Source organism: Ornithorhynchus anatinus, chromosome 4 (genome assembly GCF_004115215.2).
Source record: "Ornithorhynchus anatinus isolate Pmale09 chromosome 4, mOrnAna1.pri.v4, whole genome shotgun sequence".
NCBI classification, from domain to species: domain Eukaryota; kingdom Metazoa; phylum Chordata; class Mammalia; order Monotremata; family Ornithorhynchidae; genus Ornithorhynchus; species Ornithorhynchus anatinus.
Genome location: NC_041731.1, coordinates 133,425,923 through 133,440,972, shown reverse-complemented (window position 1 = coordinate 133,440,972; position 15,050 = coordinate 133,425,923). Strand labels below are relative to the sequence as shown.

The 15,050-nt window shown below is 56.3% G+C and overlaps 1 protein-coding gene across 1 annotated transcript in view; it reads left to right on the top strand.

The window, feature by feature from the left end:
* HTT (huntingtin) overlaps positions 1-15,050 on the top strand; it is a 200,139-nt gene that overhangs the window by 148,836 nt on the left and 36,253 nt on the right. Inside the window, 6 exon segments of the mRNA XM_029061948.2 lie at positions 7,319-7,327; positions 8,153-8,174; positions 8,177-8,278; positions 9,567-9,667; positions 12,882-13,036; positions 14,135-14,274. Coding sequence (XP_028917781.1) covers positions 7,319-7,327; positions 8,153-8,174; positions 8,177-8,278; positions 9,567-9,667; positions 12,882-13,036; positions 14,135-14,274 — 529 coding nt within the window.

The window sequence follows — 15,050 nt, the reverse complement described above, 5'->3', positions numbered from 1 at the left end:
TGTCCGTCCCGAGCGCTTAGTCCAGTGCTCTGCGCATAGTAAGCGCTCGATAAGTACGATTGAATGAATGAATGGACAGTTCGGCAACAGACAGAGATCATCCCTGAGTTGTCTCCCGAAGGTCGACGGTGCCCAGGGGAGGGCAGCCGGACCAGAGGAGCGCGGAGGTCTCGTTGCTTCCGGTCTTCGGTTCTCGGGGGGGGGGGGGGGGGGGGGCGAGCAGCGTGGCCTAGTGGGTGGGGCCCGGGTCTGGATTCTAGAAGCAGCGTGGCTCAGTGGGAAAAAGCCCGAGCTTGGGAGTCCGCGGTCATGGGTTTGAATCCCGGCTCCGCCACTTGCCGGCTGGGTGACTGTGGGCAAGTCACTTCACTTCTCTAGGCCTCAGTGACCTCATCTGGAAGATGGCGATGAAGACTGTGAGCCTCACAACCTCATTACCTTGTATCTACCCCAGCCCTTAGAACAGTGCTCTGCACATAGTAAGCGCTTAACAGATACCAACATTAGTAGAGAAGCAGCGTGGCTCAGAGGAAAAGGCCCCGGCTTAGGAGTCAGAGGTCATGGGTTCAAATCCCGGCTCAGCCTCTTGTCAGCTGTGTGACTCTGGGCAAATCACTTTACTTCTCTGGGCCTCGGTTCCCTCGTCTGGAAAATGGCGATGAAGACTGTGAGCCTCCCGGGGGCCAACCTGATGAGCCTGTATCTCCCCCAGCGCTTAGAACAGTCCTCTGCGCATAGTAAGCGCTTAACAAACACCAACGTATTATTATTAATCCCGGCTCTGCCACTCTGTCTGCTGGGTGACCCGCGCTCTCCGCTCCTGTAGTGCTCACCTTCTCGCCAGGCCTCCATCTCGCCCGTCTCACCGCCGATCCCCAGCCCACGTCCCGCCTCTGGCCCGGAACGCCCTCCCTCCTCAAATCCCACAGACAGTGACTCTCCCCTCTCTCGGAGCCTTAGGGAAGGCCCGTCTCCTCCAGGAGGCCTTCCCAGACTAAGCCCCGCTTTTCCGCATCTCCCACTCCCTTCGACGTCACCCTGGCTCGCTCCCTGCGTTCTTCCCCCCTCGCAGCCCCGCGCCGCTCACGTACCGATCTGTCGTCTTAATTGTATCGTCGTCTGCCTCTCCACCTCTAGGCCGGGACCTCGTATTCCTTATTAATAATAATAATAATGTTGGTATTTGTTAAGCGCTTACTATGTGCCGAGCACTGTTCTAAGCGCTGGGTAGACACGGGGAATCAGGTCGTCCCACGTGGGGCTCACGGTCTTAATCCCCATTTTCCAGATGAGGGAACTGAGGCCCAGAGAAGTTAAGTGACTCGCCCACGGTCACACAGCCGACAAGTGGCAGAGCTGGGATTCGAACTCACGAGCCCTGACTCCAAAGCCCGTGCTCTTTCCACTGAGCCGCGCTGCTTATTCTTGTATTGGACTTTCCCAAGCACTTAGTAACGCTCTGCCCAGAGCAAGCGCTCCATAAATCCGCTTAAGTGAATGAACGGAACTTGGGCCAGTCACTCGCTTCTCTGTGCCCCAGTTTCCTCATCTGTAAATGGGGATTAGGACCGTGAGCCCCGTGTGGGCTGAAAACCCGATTAACGCGTATCTACCTCAGAGCCCGGCGGAGTGTCCGATACACAGTACGCGCTTAAAAGATGCCATTTTAAAAAAAGAGACGTAGCAGGTTGCTCCCCACTCGTTCCCCCTCGCTGGACGTCAGAGCCGGCTGAGCCTTTCCAGGGTCTCGCACGTTCCGCGTGAGAGACGTTAGTGGCCAACGAAAACGCCTCAGTGTGTGAATTGGATGGGGCGAATCGCTTTTTTATTACTGCTGGAGAGAATAAAGAGAAATTCTTTATAACTATTATTTGAGAACCCCGGACATTTCTAAGAGACACCGGACCTCAGTGATTTTCCGAGCGCCTTTGTCCCCTCTTTACAATTTCGCCGAAATCCTTCCCCGGCCGTTCCCTCTTGACTGGTGGTTCCGGTCTTAATTTTTTTCGAGGCTCCGAGCCCGTGGCAGTTTTCCATCCGTTGGGCTGTGGGCATTCTAGGACACAGCCCAGCCCAAAGGGGAAGCTCGATCAATCAGTGACATTTATTGACCTCCCAGCGTGTGCAGAACATTGGACTGAGCGCTCGGGGGAGGACGGTACAACGGAGTTGAGCGCCACGTTCCCGGCCCAAAAGGAGTTTACGGTTCCAGAAGGCGGGACGGACAATAGAAACAGTTTGACGGATAGGTACGAAAGTGCTGAGGGGCTGAGGTCGGGGCGAATATCAGAAGCCCCAAAGTCACGGATCCAAATGCATAGGTTAGAGAAGCAGCGTGGCTCCGTGGCAAGAGCCCGGGCTTGGGAGTCAGAGGTCATGGGTTCGAATCCCGGCTCCGCCGCTTGCCAGCTGCGTGACTTTAGGCAAGTCACTTCACTTCTCTGGGCCTCAGTTCCCTCATCTGTAACCTGGGGATGAAGTCTGTGAGCCCCACGTGGGACAACCTGATCGCCTTGTATCCCCTCCAGCGCTTAGAACAGTGCTCTGCACATAGTAAGCGCTTAACAAGTACCAACATTATTATCATTATTATAGATGACGCAGAAGGGAGAAGGAACCGGGGGAAAGAGGGTCTGATCGGGGAAGGCCTCTCGGAGGAGATGTGATCTCGATGAATCTTTGAAGGTGGGGAGAGGCGTGGTCCGGAATATACAGCAGCGTGGCTCGGTGGAAAGAGCCCGGGCTTGGGAGTCAGAGGTCATGGGTTCGAATACTGGCTCTGCCACTTGTCAACTGTGTGACTGTGGGCGAGTCACTTCACTTCTCTGTGCCTCAGTTACCTCATCTGTAAAATGTAACTGTGAGTCTAACGTGGGTCAACCTGATGACCCTGTATCTCCCCCAGCGCTTAGAATAGTGCTCTGCACATAGTAAGCGCTTAACAAATACCAACATTATTATTATAATAATTATAGTATTTTGTTAAGGGCCTACTATGTGCAGGCCATTCTTCTAAGCGCTGGGGAGCTACAAGGTAATGAGGTTGTCCCGCGCGGGCTCACAGTCTTCATCCCGATGTACAGATGAGGGAACTGAGCCCAGAGAAGTGAAGCGGCCTGCCCAAGATCACACAGTCGATATGTGGTGGAGCCGGGATTAGAACCCACATTCCCCAAGCCCGGGCTCTCGCCCCTAGGCCATGCTGCTTGTAGATGGAGAGGGAGGAGTTCCAGGCCAGGAGGAGGATTGGGGGCAAGGAGTCGACGGCGAGATGGAGCAGACGGGGGGCACAGAGTGCAAGCCCGTGGTAGAGGAGCGGAGCGTGCGGGCCGGGCTGTAGTAGATCAGCGAGGTGGAGTGGGAGAAGATGAGCTGATTATGTGGGAGGTAATAATAACAATAATAATAATGTTGGTCTTTGTTAAGCGCTTACTATGTGCAGAGCGCTGTTCTAAGCTCTGAGGGAGATAACAGGGTCATCAGGTTGTCCCGCGTGGGGCTCACGGTCTTCATCCCCATTTTCCAGATGAGGTCACGGAGGCCCAGTGAAGTGACTCGCCCACAGTCACCCAGCTGACGAGTGGCAGAGCCTGGATTCGAACCCGTGACCTCCGACTCCCAGGCCCGGGCTCTTTCCACTGAGCCGAGTGACGGTGGGTGGGCAACCACGGGAGATTCTTGAGAAGTGGAGAGACACGGAGCCACGGCCTTTTGAGAAAAATGGCCCGGGCAGCGGAGTAAAGTAGGGATTAGAGCGGGAGGGGGCAGGAGGCTGGGAGGTCAGCAAGGAGGCCGATTCAGTAGTCGAGGCAGGATAGGGCAGGATTAATTAATTATGGTATTTGTTAATAATAATAATAATAATAATGTTGGTATTTGTTAAGCGCTTACTATGTGTAGAGCGCTGTTCTCAGCGCTGGGGGAGATACAGGGTCATCAGGTTGTCCCACGTGGGGCTCACGGTCTTCATCCCCATCTTACAGATGAGGTAACTGAGGCCCAGAGAAGTGAAGTGACTTCCCCACAGTCACACAGCTGACAGGTGGCAGAGCTGAGGTTTGAACCCATGATCTCTGACTCGCAAGCCGGGCTCTTTGCACTGAGCAACGCTGCTTCTCCTGTTAAGCGCTTTACTATGTGCAGAGCACCGTTCTAAGTGCTGGCGTAGATCAAGGTAATGAAACTGTCCCTCATGGGGCTCACATTTTTAATCCCCATTTTTACAGATGCGGTCACTGAGGCCCAGAGAAGCGAAGTGACTTGCCCAAGGTCACACAGCAGACAGGTGGCGGAGCCGGGACTAGAACCCACGACCTCTGACTCCCAAGCCCGGGCTCTTTCCACTGAGCCTCGCTGCTTTCAGTTTGGGTGATTTTAGGGATGTCGAGAAGGCAGAACCGAGGGGATTTGCCGATCGAGTTGAATGTGTGGGTTGAATGAGAGGGATGACAGCGCCTGGCACATAGGGAGGATAGTGGTATTGTCTACAGGGATGGGAAAGGCTTTGGGTGGGAAGATAATAATAATGTTGGTATTTGTTAAGCACTTATCATGTGCAGAGCACTGTCGTAAGCGCTGGGGTAGATACAAGGTAATCGGGTGGTCCCACGTGAGGCTCACAGTCTTTATCCCCATTTGACAGATGAGGGAACTGAGGCACAAAGAGGTTAAGTGACTTGCCCACAGTCACACAGCTGACAGGTGGCAGAGGCGGGATTCGAACCCGTGACCCCTGGCTCCCAAGCCCGGGCTCTTGCCACTGAGCGACGCTGCTTCTCTGATAAGGACAGAGATAACGGGAGAGAGGACGGCGTCGGTGAAGTCAAGGTCCGATCATTTTTCCAGGAGACTGGGGTGGTCCAAAGGGTTTTAAGCAGCTGAGAGGTCAAGGGGTCGGTCAGTCCGTCGAAGCAGCGTGGCTCAGCGGAAAGAGCCCGGGCTTGGGAGTCAGAGGTCGTGGGTTTGAATCCCGGCTCTGCCCCTTGTCAGCTGGGTCACTTCTCTTCTCTGGGCCTCAGTTCCCTCATCTGGAAAATGGGGATGAAGACTGGGAGCCTCACGTGGGACGACCTGATGACCCTGTATCTCCCCCAGCGCTTCGAACGGTGCTCTGCACCTAGTAAGCGGCTTAACAAATACCAACATTATCATATATTTATTGAGCAGCTTATCTGAGAAGCACCCATGAAACATAACAGACACTGTCCCTGCCCACAACGATTCTACTTAGGTTTAAGAGGATTAAGATATTAAGATGGAGTGGAGGCCGTTAGCCGGGGCGAGAAGGACAGTCGTTGGCGGCTTTTGAGAGGGCAGTTTCCCAGGAGGAAGGGGGAGGAAGCCGGATGGGCGGGGGTCAGGGAGACTTCTCAATCTAGGCTTCGAGGCCGTCCATCGCCTCGTCCCTCCTACCTCTCCTCCCTCCTTCCTTCTCCCGCCCGCCCCGCACGCTCCGCTCCTCCGCCGCCGCCTCCTCGCCGTCCCCCGGTGATCGAACGTCCCGCCGTCGACCCCCGGGCCGCGTCCTCCCGCCGTCGAACGCCCTCCCTCCTCGCCCTCCGCCAAACTCGCTCTCTTCCCCTCTTCGAAGCCCTCCTGAGAGCTCACCTCCTCCGAGAGGCCTTCCCACACTGAACCTCCCCTTTGCCCTCTGCTCCCTCTACCCCCCTTCACCTCTCGCAGCTAAACCCTCTTCTCCCCCCTCTCCCTCCGCTCCTCCCCCTCTCCCGTCCCCTCCCCTCGGCACCGTACTCGTCCGCTCGACCGTATATATTTTCATTACCCTATTTATTTTGTTAATGAGATGTACATCACCTTGATTCTGTTATTTTGTCAATGAGCTGTACATCACCTTGATTCTGTTATTTTGTCAATGAGCTGTACATCACCTTGATTCTATTTCTTTGCTATTGTTTTAATGAGATGCTCTTCCCCTCGATTCTATTTATTGCCATCGTTCTCGTCCGTCCGTCTCCCCCGATTAGACCGTGAGCCCGTCAGAGGGCGGGGACCGTCTCTATCTGGTACCGATTTGTCCATTCCAAGCGCTTGGTCCGGTGCTCTGCACATAGTAAGCGCTCAATAAATACTGTTGAATGAATGAATGAATATTAGAGGAGACAGAATGGAGGCAGCAGGTGCAAAGAACTCGCTCCTTCTTTGACTGTGAGCACCGTGCCTGGCCAGGGACCGTGTCCCGCCCGATTATCTTGTCTCTTCCCCAGTTCTTGGCACAGAATAAATGGCTTAATAAATACCACAGTTCATTATCTTCTTCTCCTCCCCTTCCTCCCGCCTCCCCCTCTCCCTTCCCCTTTCCCCCGACCCTGTGAAATTTGAGCACGTCCGTCACCCCCTTCCTATTTCCACTTAGGCCGGATCCCTTTTGGGAGGCAGTGGGGCCTAGTGGGCAGAGCCCGGACCTGGGAGGCTCGGGACCCGAGTTCTAGCCGATCGGAGAAGCCAGCGTGGTGTGGTGGCTGGAGCGCAAGCCAGGGAGTCGGAGGGTCGTGGGTTCTCATCCCGGCTCCACCGCCCGTCTGCTGTGACCTTGGGCAAGTCACTCGGCTTGTGGGTTCCGATCCCGGCTCCGCCACTGTGTGACTGTGGGCGAGTCACTACACTTCTCTGGGCCTCAGTTACCTCGTCTGTAAAGTGGGGATGAAAACTGCCAGTCCCACGTGGGACGACCTGATTACGTTGTACCTCCCCCAGCGCTTAGAACGGTGCTTGGCACAGAGTAGGCGCTTAACAGATGCCCACCATTATTATTATTCTCTGGGCCTCAGTTACCTCATCTGGAAAAAAATGGGCATTAAGAGTGTGAGCCCCAAGGGGGACAGGGACTGTGTCCAACCTGACTACCTTGTATCTCCCCCAGTACTTAGAACGGTGCTTGGCCCATAGTAAGCGCTTAACAAATACCGAAATTATTATTATTTTTGATCGACCCACTAAGAAAGGATGGAAGTGGACGAGCCCAGGAATTAGGGGTGGGGGACGGACGGGGGGACCCCACAGGGCTCACCTAGCCCCTTCCACCCACCCCTCCGTACCGCCCTGTAGACTGTGAGCCGCTTGTGGGGCAGGAATGTGTCTCTCTGTTGTTCTGCTGTACTCTCCCAAGGGCCTGGTACAGTGCTCTGCGCACAGTAAGCGCTCAGTAAATACAATTGACTGAATGCCCTCCCCCCAGGACACAGGCACAGCGACTTAGGGAAACGCTTGGGCTTTTGCAAGGAGAATTGTCATGTTTTGTTCCTCCCCTCTCTGATTTCATCCCTCTCTCTTCTCCCCCCCGTAAGTCATCTTCCGACAGCCTCCCTTGGTAGATTATCCTGCCTCGATGATCGTATCAGCCTCTTCGCTGACCTCCCTGCCTCCCGAGTCTCCCCACTCCAGTCGGTACTTCACTCTGCCGCCCGGATCATGTTCCTTCAAAAACGTTCAGGCCGTTGCCCCACTCCAGAAACTCCAGTTGTCGCCCACCCACCTCCGTATCAAACAAAAACTCCATCGTCGGCTTTAAAGCCGTCCGGGCCGTCGCCCCCTCCTACCTCCCCTCGCTACTCTCCTATTCCGATCCACGTCGCACACTTTATTCCTCTAATGCCGACCTACTCACTGTCCCTAGATCTCGTCTATCTCGCCGCCGACCTCTCGCCCGCATCCTCCCTCTGGCCCGGAACGCCCTCCCTCCTCACATCAGACAAATAATTGCTCTGCCCCACTTCGAAACCTTACCGAAGGCCCGTCTCCTCCAAGGAGCCTTCCCATGTTCAATCAGACCGTCAGTGTTATTCATTAATAATAATAATGCCGGCACCTTTCTGAGCGCTAAGGTAGAGTCAGGGTAATCGGATGGTCCCACGTGGGGCTGCCATTTTACAGACGAGGCCCAGAGAAGTGAAGTGACTTGCCCCAAGTCACACAGCTGGTAAATGGCAGAGCCGGAATCGGAACCCACAACCTCTGACTCCCGAGCCCGGGCTCTCTCTGCTAATTAAGCACTTAACTGTGTGCAGAGCACCGTGGCAGGTGCTGGGGAAAATACAGTCATCAGGGTCGGGAGATGCTCTCCCTCCCCTCCAGGAGCTCCCAGTCTAGATGGGAAGGATTCTGATCACCCCGTCCCTTTTCTGTCTCCCAACAGGTGTGGAAACTTGGATGGTCCCCCAACCCGGCGGGGATTTTGGCACAGCCCTTCCGGAAATCCCCGTAGAATTCCTTCAGGAAAAGGAGGTCTTCAAGGAGTTCATCTATCGCATCAACACGCTAGGTGGGTGAGGGCGGGGGAATTTCCGCCCAGGGAAGTGAGGGATTCCCCACTTGGAAGGAACGTCGCGTTTGGGCCCGGATCCCGCGCCCGTTGAGGTCTGCCCCGCTTCGCCTCGTCTCCTAGCCCGAAGCCCCGGGGGCTATTTTGGCTTCCTGGTGGCTAACGTGGAGAAACGGCTGCCGGGCTGCAGCTCGGGTGAGGGGGCCCGGGCGGTGGGGTGACTCGGGCTCGGGCTGTCCGGGGTCCGGCGTCCGTTTCCCCTTCCCCAAGATCGGGGACTTCCGCCGGGACGACCCTAAGGCCTTGGTTGCACCTGGAGAATAATTGGGAGCCAGCTTCCGCGCCTCATTAAGTCATTCGGTCGTATTTATTGAGCGCTCCCCGTGTGCAGAGCACCGAACCGGGTACGTGGGGGAGAGCAGTCCTGCGACCGGATGCCTTCCCCGCCCTCAGTGAGCTCTGCAGGGGGGCTGGTTGTTGCAGGGACTGCCCCCCGTTCTTCCCCGAATCGTCATCAATCAGTGGTATTTATCGAGCGCTCACTGGGTGCAGAGCACTGTGCCGAGCGCTTGGGAGAGTATAAACCAACGGAGTTGGGAAGCAGCGTGGCTCAGTGGAAGGAGCCCGGGCTTGGGACTCAGAGGTCACGGGTTCGATGCCCGGCTCTGCCACCTGTCAGCTGTGTGACGGTGGGCAAGTCACTTCCCTTCTCCGTGCCTCAGTTACCTCGTCTGTAAAACGGGGATTAAGACCGTGAGCCTCACGAGGGACAACCCGATGACCCTGTATCTCCCCCGGCCCTTAGAACGGTGCTCTGCACAGAGTAAGCGCTTAACAAATACCAACGTTATTATCATTATTAAGTTCTTGGGTTCTCATCCCGGCTCCGCCACTTTCCTGCTGTGCGACCTTGGACAAGTCACTTCACTTGTCCGGGCCTCGGTTCCCTCCTCTGTCAAATGGGGATTAAGACCGTGAGCCCCGGGAGGGACGACCCGATTCGGAGGCGGGTATTTAAGCCGCAGGGCCTTGTGCTTTCCCTCGTCTGTCAGAAGGGGATCCGGACCGTGAGCCCTGTGCTGGAAAGGGTCGCGACCTCCCCGCGTCCACCCCAGCGCTCGGCAGGGCGCCCGGCACATAGTAAGCGCTTACCGACAGGGTTATCGTCGTTATTAGCCACGTTCCCTGTCCGCGAGGAGGTCCCAGTCGAGAGGAGGGAGGTCACTGCCCGGGTCACTCTCCCGGGGCGGAAGGGCGTCCGGCGTGACCGTGCCCGTCCTGTTCGTAGGGTGGACGAGCCGCACCCAGTTTGAAGAGACCTGGGCTACCCTCCTCGGCGTTCTGGTCACCCAGCCCATCGTCATGGACCAGGAAGAGACCCAACAAGAAGTAAGGCCTTCCCGGAAGCCGTTCCCCTGCCTCGGGACCGGTTGAATCCATCACTCGCTCGGTGGTATTTATTGAGCGCTTCCCGTGGGCAGATCACTGTACTGAGCGCTTGGGGGAATGCAGCAGAACAGTAGAACGGGCACCCTCGCTGCCCACAGTGACCTTCCAGGCTAGGCACGGGGAGACAGACAATACTAGAATGAAAAGAGAAGGAGCGTGGCTTAGGGGGAAGGGCCCGGGCCTGGGAGTCAGAGGTCATGAGTTCGAATCCCAGCTGTGTGACTTTGGGCAAGTCACTTCACTTCTCTGGGCCTCGGTTCCCTCATCTGTCAAATGGGGATGAAGACCGTGAGCCCCACGTGGGACTATCTGATGACCTCGTGTCTACCCCAGCGCTCAGAACAGGGCTTGACACAGAGTAAGCGCTTAACGAGTACCATAAAAATAAATAAATGAGAGATGTGGTGTGGGGGATGAATAAAGGGAGCGGGTCAGGGCGACGAGGAAGGGAGAGGGAGGAGGGGAAGGCGCAGTCAGGGAAGGCTTTTTGGAGGAGATGGGCCTTCAGTAAGTGTCTGAAGAGGGGGAGAGTCGTGGTCTGGGGGATTTGAGGAGGGAGGGCGGTCCGGGCCGCAGGCAGGACCGGGGCGAGAGGTCGATGGACGGATAGACGAGGTGGAGGAAAAGCGAGACGCTTACGTGGCTCAGTGGAAAGAGCCCGGGCTTGGGAGTCAGGGGTCTTGGGTTCGAATCCCAGCTCTGCCACTCGTCAGCTGTGTGACTGTGGGCGAGTCACTTCACTTCTCTGGGCCTCAGTTCCCTCATCTGTAAAATGGGGATTAAGACTGTGAGCCTCACGTGGGACAATCTGATGACCCTGTATCCACCCCAGCACTTACGAGAAGCAGCGTGGCTCAATGGAAAGAGCACGGGCTTTGGAGTCAGGGCTCATGAGTTCGAATCCCAGCTCTGCCACTTGTCGGCTGTGTGACTGTGGGCAAGTCACTTAACTTCTCTGTGCCTCAGTTCCCTCATCTGTAAAATGGGGATTAAGACTGTGAACCTCACGTGGGACAACCTGATAACTCTGTATCTACCCCAGCGCTTAGAACAGTGCTCGGCACATAGTAAGCGCTTAACAAATACCAACATTATTATTATTATTATCACTTAGAACGGTGCTCGGCACATAGTAAGCGCTTAACAAATGCCAGTAATTGTTATTACCATCAGAGGAGCCGAGTGGGCGGGCTGGATTAAAGTTGGAGAGTAGCGAGGTAAGAGCGGGTGAGGCGATTGAGTACCCTGAGCTCCACGGGGACCCCCTTGATGGGTGCCCTCGACTTGCGTCAACCCCAGCGCTTAGAACAGTGTTTACCACTTAGTACGTGCTCAGCAGATCCCAAACACGTTACGGGGGTTAGGGCTGGCACCCGGTTTCAGGGCTCGCAACCACAAGGCCCCCCAAATTCCCGGTACTGCTTCAGAGCAATGACTCGCCTCTTGGGATCGCAGTCCGTTCTGCCGGAGCGCCGGTGGAGCAGCGGGGCCCGGGAGGCAGGAGGTCACGGGTTCCAATCCCGGCTCCGCCACTTTGCTGCGTGGCCTCGGGGAAGTCACTTCACTTCTCTGGGCGTCCGTGACCTCTGAGATCGTCGGCCCCACGTGGGACGGGGACTGTGTCCGACCTGATTCGCTTCTATCCTCCGCAGCGCTTAGCACGGCGCCTGGCACCTAACTGCTCAATTATTAGTATTCCCGGAAAGGACAGGGGCCTGGGAGCCAGAGGACCTGAGTTCTAATCCCTGGTCTGCTCCGTGTCCCGGGGCAGATCCCTGAACTTCCCTGGGTCTCGGTTCCCTCGTCCGCAAAACGGGGGTTCAAGACCCGTCCTCCCTCGTACGTAGATGGCGAGCCCCGTCTTCCATCTACCCCAGCGCTTCGTACCGTGCTTGGCACATGGCAGTGCTTTACAGATGCCACAGTCGTTATCGATAGGACGTCCTTTCTTTCGTGCGGCACTTTGGGGAAGTGTGGGTGCGGCGCCGTGGGGGAGGAAACGGTCGCACGTGTCCACGTAGCGTGGGGTCCTGGGAATTCGCCGAGGCACTTTGTCCCCGAGTAGTAGTGAGTGCCATATTTAGGCGCTTAATATGTGCCGAGCACTGTGTGGGGTACAGGGTAATCGGGTCAGACGCGGTCCCTGTCCCACGAGGGGCTCACAGTCTGAGTAGAAGGGAGTGTGGATTTTTTTTTTTTTTAAATGGTCTTTATGTGCCAAGCACTGTGCCGGGGTAGGTAGAAGATAATAGCGGCCTGGCTCAGTGGAAAGAGCCCGGGCTTGGGAGTCAGCGGTCATGGATTCGACTCCCGGCTCTGCCACTCGTCAGCTTTGTGACTGTGGGCGAGTCACTTCACTCCTCTGTCCCTCAGTGACCTCATCTGTAAAATGGGGATTAACTGTGAGCCTCACGTGGGACAACCTGCTGACCCTGTGTCTACCCTAGCGCTTAGAACAGTGCTCGGCACATAGTAAGCGCTTAATAATAATAATAATAATGTTGGTATTTGTTAAGCGCTTACTATGTGCCGAGCACCGTTCTAAGCGCTGGGGTAGACACAGGGGAATCAGGTTGTCCCCACGTGGGGCTCACAGCTTAACAGATACCAGCATTATTATAACAGGGTGGGACCGGGTCCCCGTCTCACAAGGGGCTCACGGTCTTCATCCCCATTTTACCGATGAGGTAACTGAGGAACGGGGAAGTGAAGGGACTTGCCCAAGGTCAGAGAGCAGACGAGTGGCAGAGCAGGGATTAGAACCCAGATCTTTCTGACTCCCGGGCCCGGGCTTTAGCCACTGGGCCTCGCCGGTGCCCTATGTTGATCCAAGCACTCATCCTGTCTCGCCTCGATTCCTGCGTCGGCCGCCCGGACCCACCGAGACAGTCCTTCTAGACCGTGAGCCCGTCGTCGGGTAGGGACCGTCTCCATCTGTTGCCGAGTTGTCCTTTCCAAGCGCTTAGTACAGTGCTCCGCGCACAGTAAGCGCTCCATAAAGACGACCGAACGACCGAGCGAACGTTCCGGGGTCGAGCACGATCACCACGGGGCTCCCCCGCGATTCCCCAGCGTTCACCTCTCCGGGAGCCGGCTCGCTCCGCTGCGGCCGCCTCCGGGGTCCTCGGTGACGCCCCGCGTCCTCTTCCTGCAGGAGGACACCGAGAGGACCCAGATCAACGTCCTCGCGGTCCAGGCCATCACCTCGTTGGTCCTCAGCGCGATGACCATCCCCGTGGCCGGCAACCCGGCGGTGAGCTGCTTGGAGCAGCAGCCGCGGAACAAAGCCCTGAAGGCTCTGGACACCAGGTATCTCCCCGCCTCCGTCCCCCGAGTCTCCTGCCGCGTCTCGTGGGGATCGAGAAGCCGGGCGGCCGTGGGGGCAGGGAGCGCTCTGGCCACTTGGTTGTCATCGACTTTACGAAGTGCTTCCTGCTCGCAGGGCACGGCCCTAAGCGGTGGGATCGAGTACGCGGGGGGGGGGGGCGAGTAGACACCGATCCTGCCCCTCGACGAGCTCCCGGTCCGTGGATACAGGTCGGGGAGGGACCCGCCGGCAACGGTGAGACAATAAAACATTCAAAGGGCAGAAGGGACATGGACAGATTATACGGAATTCACCGAGCGCAAAGAAAAGTCATTTGGCGGCCCGGGGTCGGTAGGCGGGATCTCAGAGCCCTCGTGATCCAGGGCCGTGACGTCCCCGTGGCCACAGCGGCGGGTGCCGTTGGCCACCGGCCTTCCCGGGGTGGTGCGAGGCCTCCTCCGGGGCCGTTCTCTTTCCAGCCCTCGATGAAAGGGAGAGGAGAGAGGGCAGGAGGGATCCGGAGGAGCAGCGTGGCTCAGTGGAAAGAGCCCGGGCTTGGGAGTCAGAGGTCGTGGGTTCTAATCCCAGCTCTGCCACTTATCAGCTGGGTGACTTTGGGCAAGTCGCTTCACTCCTCTGTGCCTCAGTTACTCCATCTGTAAAATGGGGATGAAGGCTGTGAGCCCCACGAGGGACAGCCTAATGACCTTGTATCTGCCCAGCGCTTAGAACAGTGCTTGGCACGTAGTAAGCGCTTAACAAATACCAACATTATTATTCGGGGGATGCCGCGATGATGGGGGGCGGAGAGCTCGCGGTGCACGTCGAGCAATCACGTTTAATAGAAGTAAATCCACTGAATATGGACATTTGCTTCTGGAAGACATCACGTAAACTGGAGAGGTTTTCCGTAACCAGGCCCTGAATAAAGCGAGCTCCACGGAGGCGGACGTTTGCTCTCGGAAGACATGGTGTAAACCTGAGAGGTTTCGTAGCCGAGCCCCGGGGAGTCGGGGACGACAGCCTTTCGGCACTTAGCGTGACCAGAAGGTCGCTAGAGAGGAACCCCGTTTTCACCGGGCTCCGTTTGGATCTTTCAGGTTTGGAAGGAAGTTGAGCGGGATCCGAGGAATTGTGGAACAAGAAATCCAAGCCATGGTTTCCCAGAGAGACAATATTGCCACCCACCATTTATACCAGGCCTGGGACCCCGTGCCGTCCCTGTCCCCTTCTACCACAGGTAACCCTGCGGATGACTGCCTGCATATGTTGAGCCGTGTTCTGCGTGTGGACATTAAGTGTGTCCGTCTCTGTCTCTATGTATATAATTATATGTCCGTGTATTGGACGATGAATACATCCGAAGAGGTGTATTTGTATAGAGATAGATATAATTATATATATTATTATATGTCTGTGTACGATTTGGACGATGAATACATCTGTAGAGATGTATTGGAGAGGCAGCGTGGTGTAGTGGATAGAGCCCGGACCTGGGAGTCAGAAGGCGGTGGGTTCTGATCCCGGGCTCTGCCACTTGTCTGCCGTGTGTCCTTGGGCAAGTCGCTTCACTTCTCTGGGCCTCAGTTCCCTCATCTGGAAAGAGGGGATGAAGACCGTGAGCTCCGGGACAGGGACTGTGTCCAACCCAGTGATCTCGTATCTACCCTAGGACGGTGCCTGGAGCGTAGTAAGCGCTTATTGAACACCATAAATTATCTATTTAGATAGATCGATAGGGATCTCAAATTATATGTTGATCTCAAGTTAGAGATGGCAAATTTCAAATTACCAATCCTCTTCCCCCACCGTAGTCAGTAAAAGTCAGTAGAGAAGCAGCGTGGCTCAGTGGAAAGAGCCCGGGCTTCGGAATCAGAGGTCACGGGTTCGGCTCCCGGCTCTGCCACTCGTCAGCTGGGTGACCGTGGGCGAGTCGCTTCACTTCTCTGGGCCTCAGTTACCTCATCTGTAAAATGGGGATTAACCGCGAGCCTCACGTGGGACAACCTGCTTCCC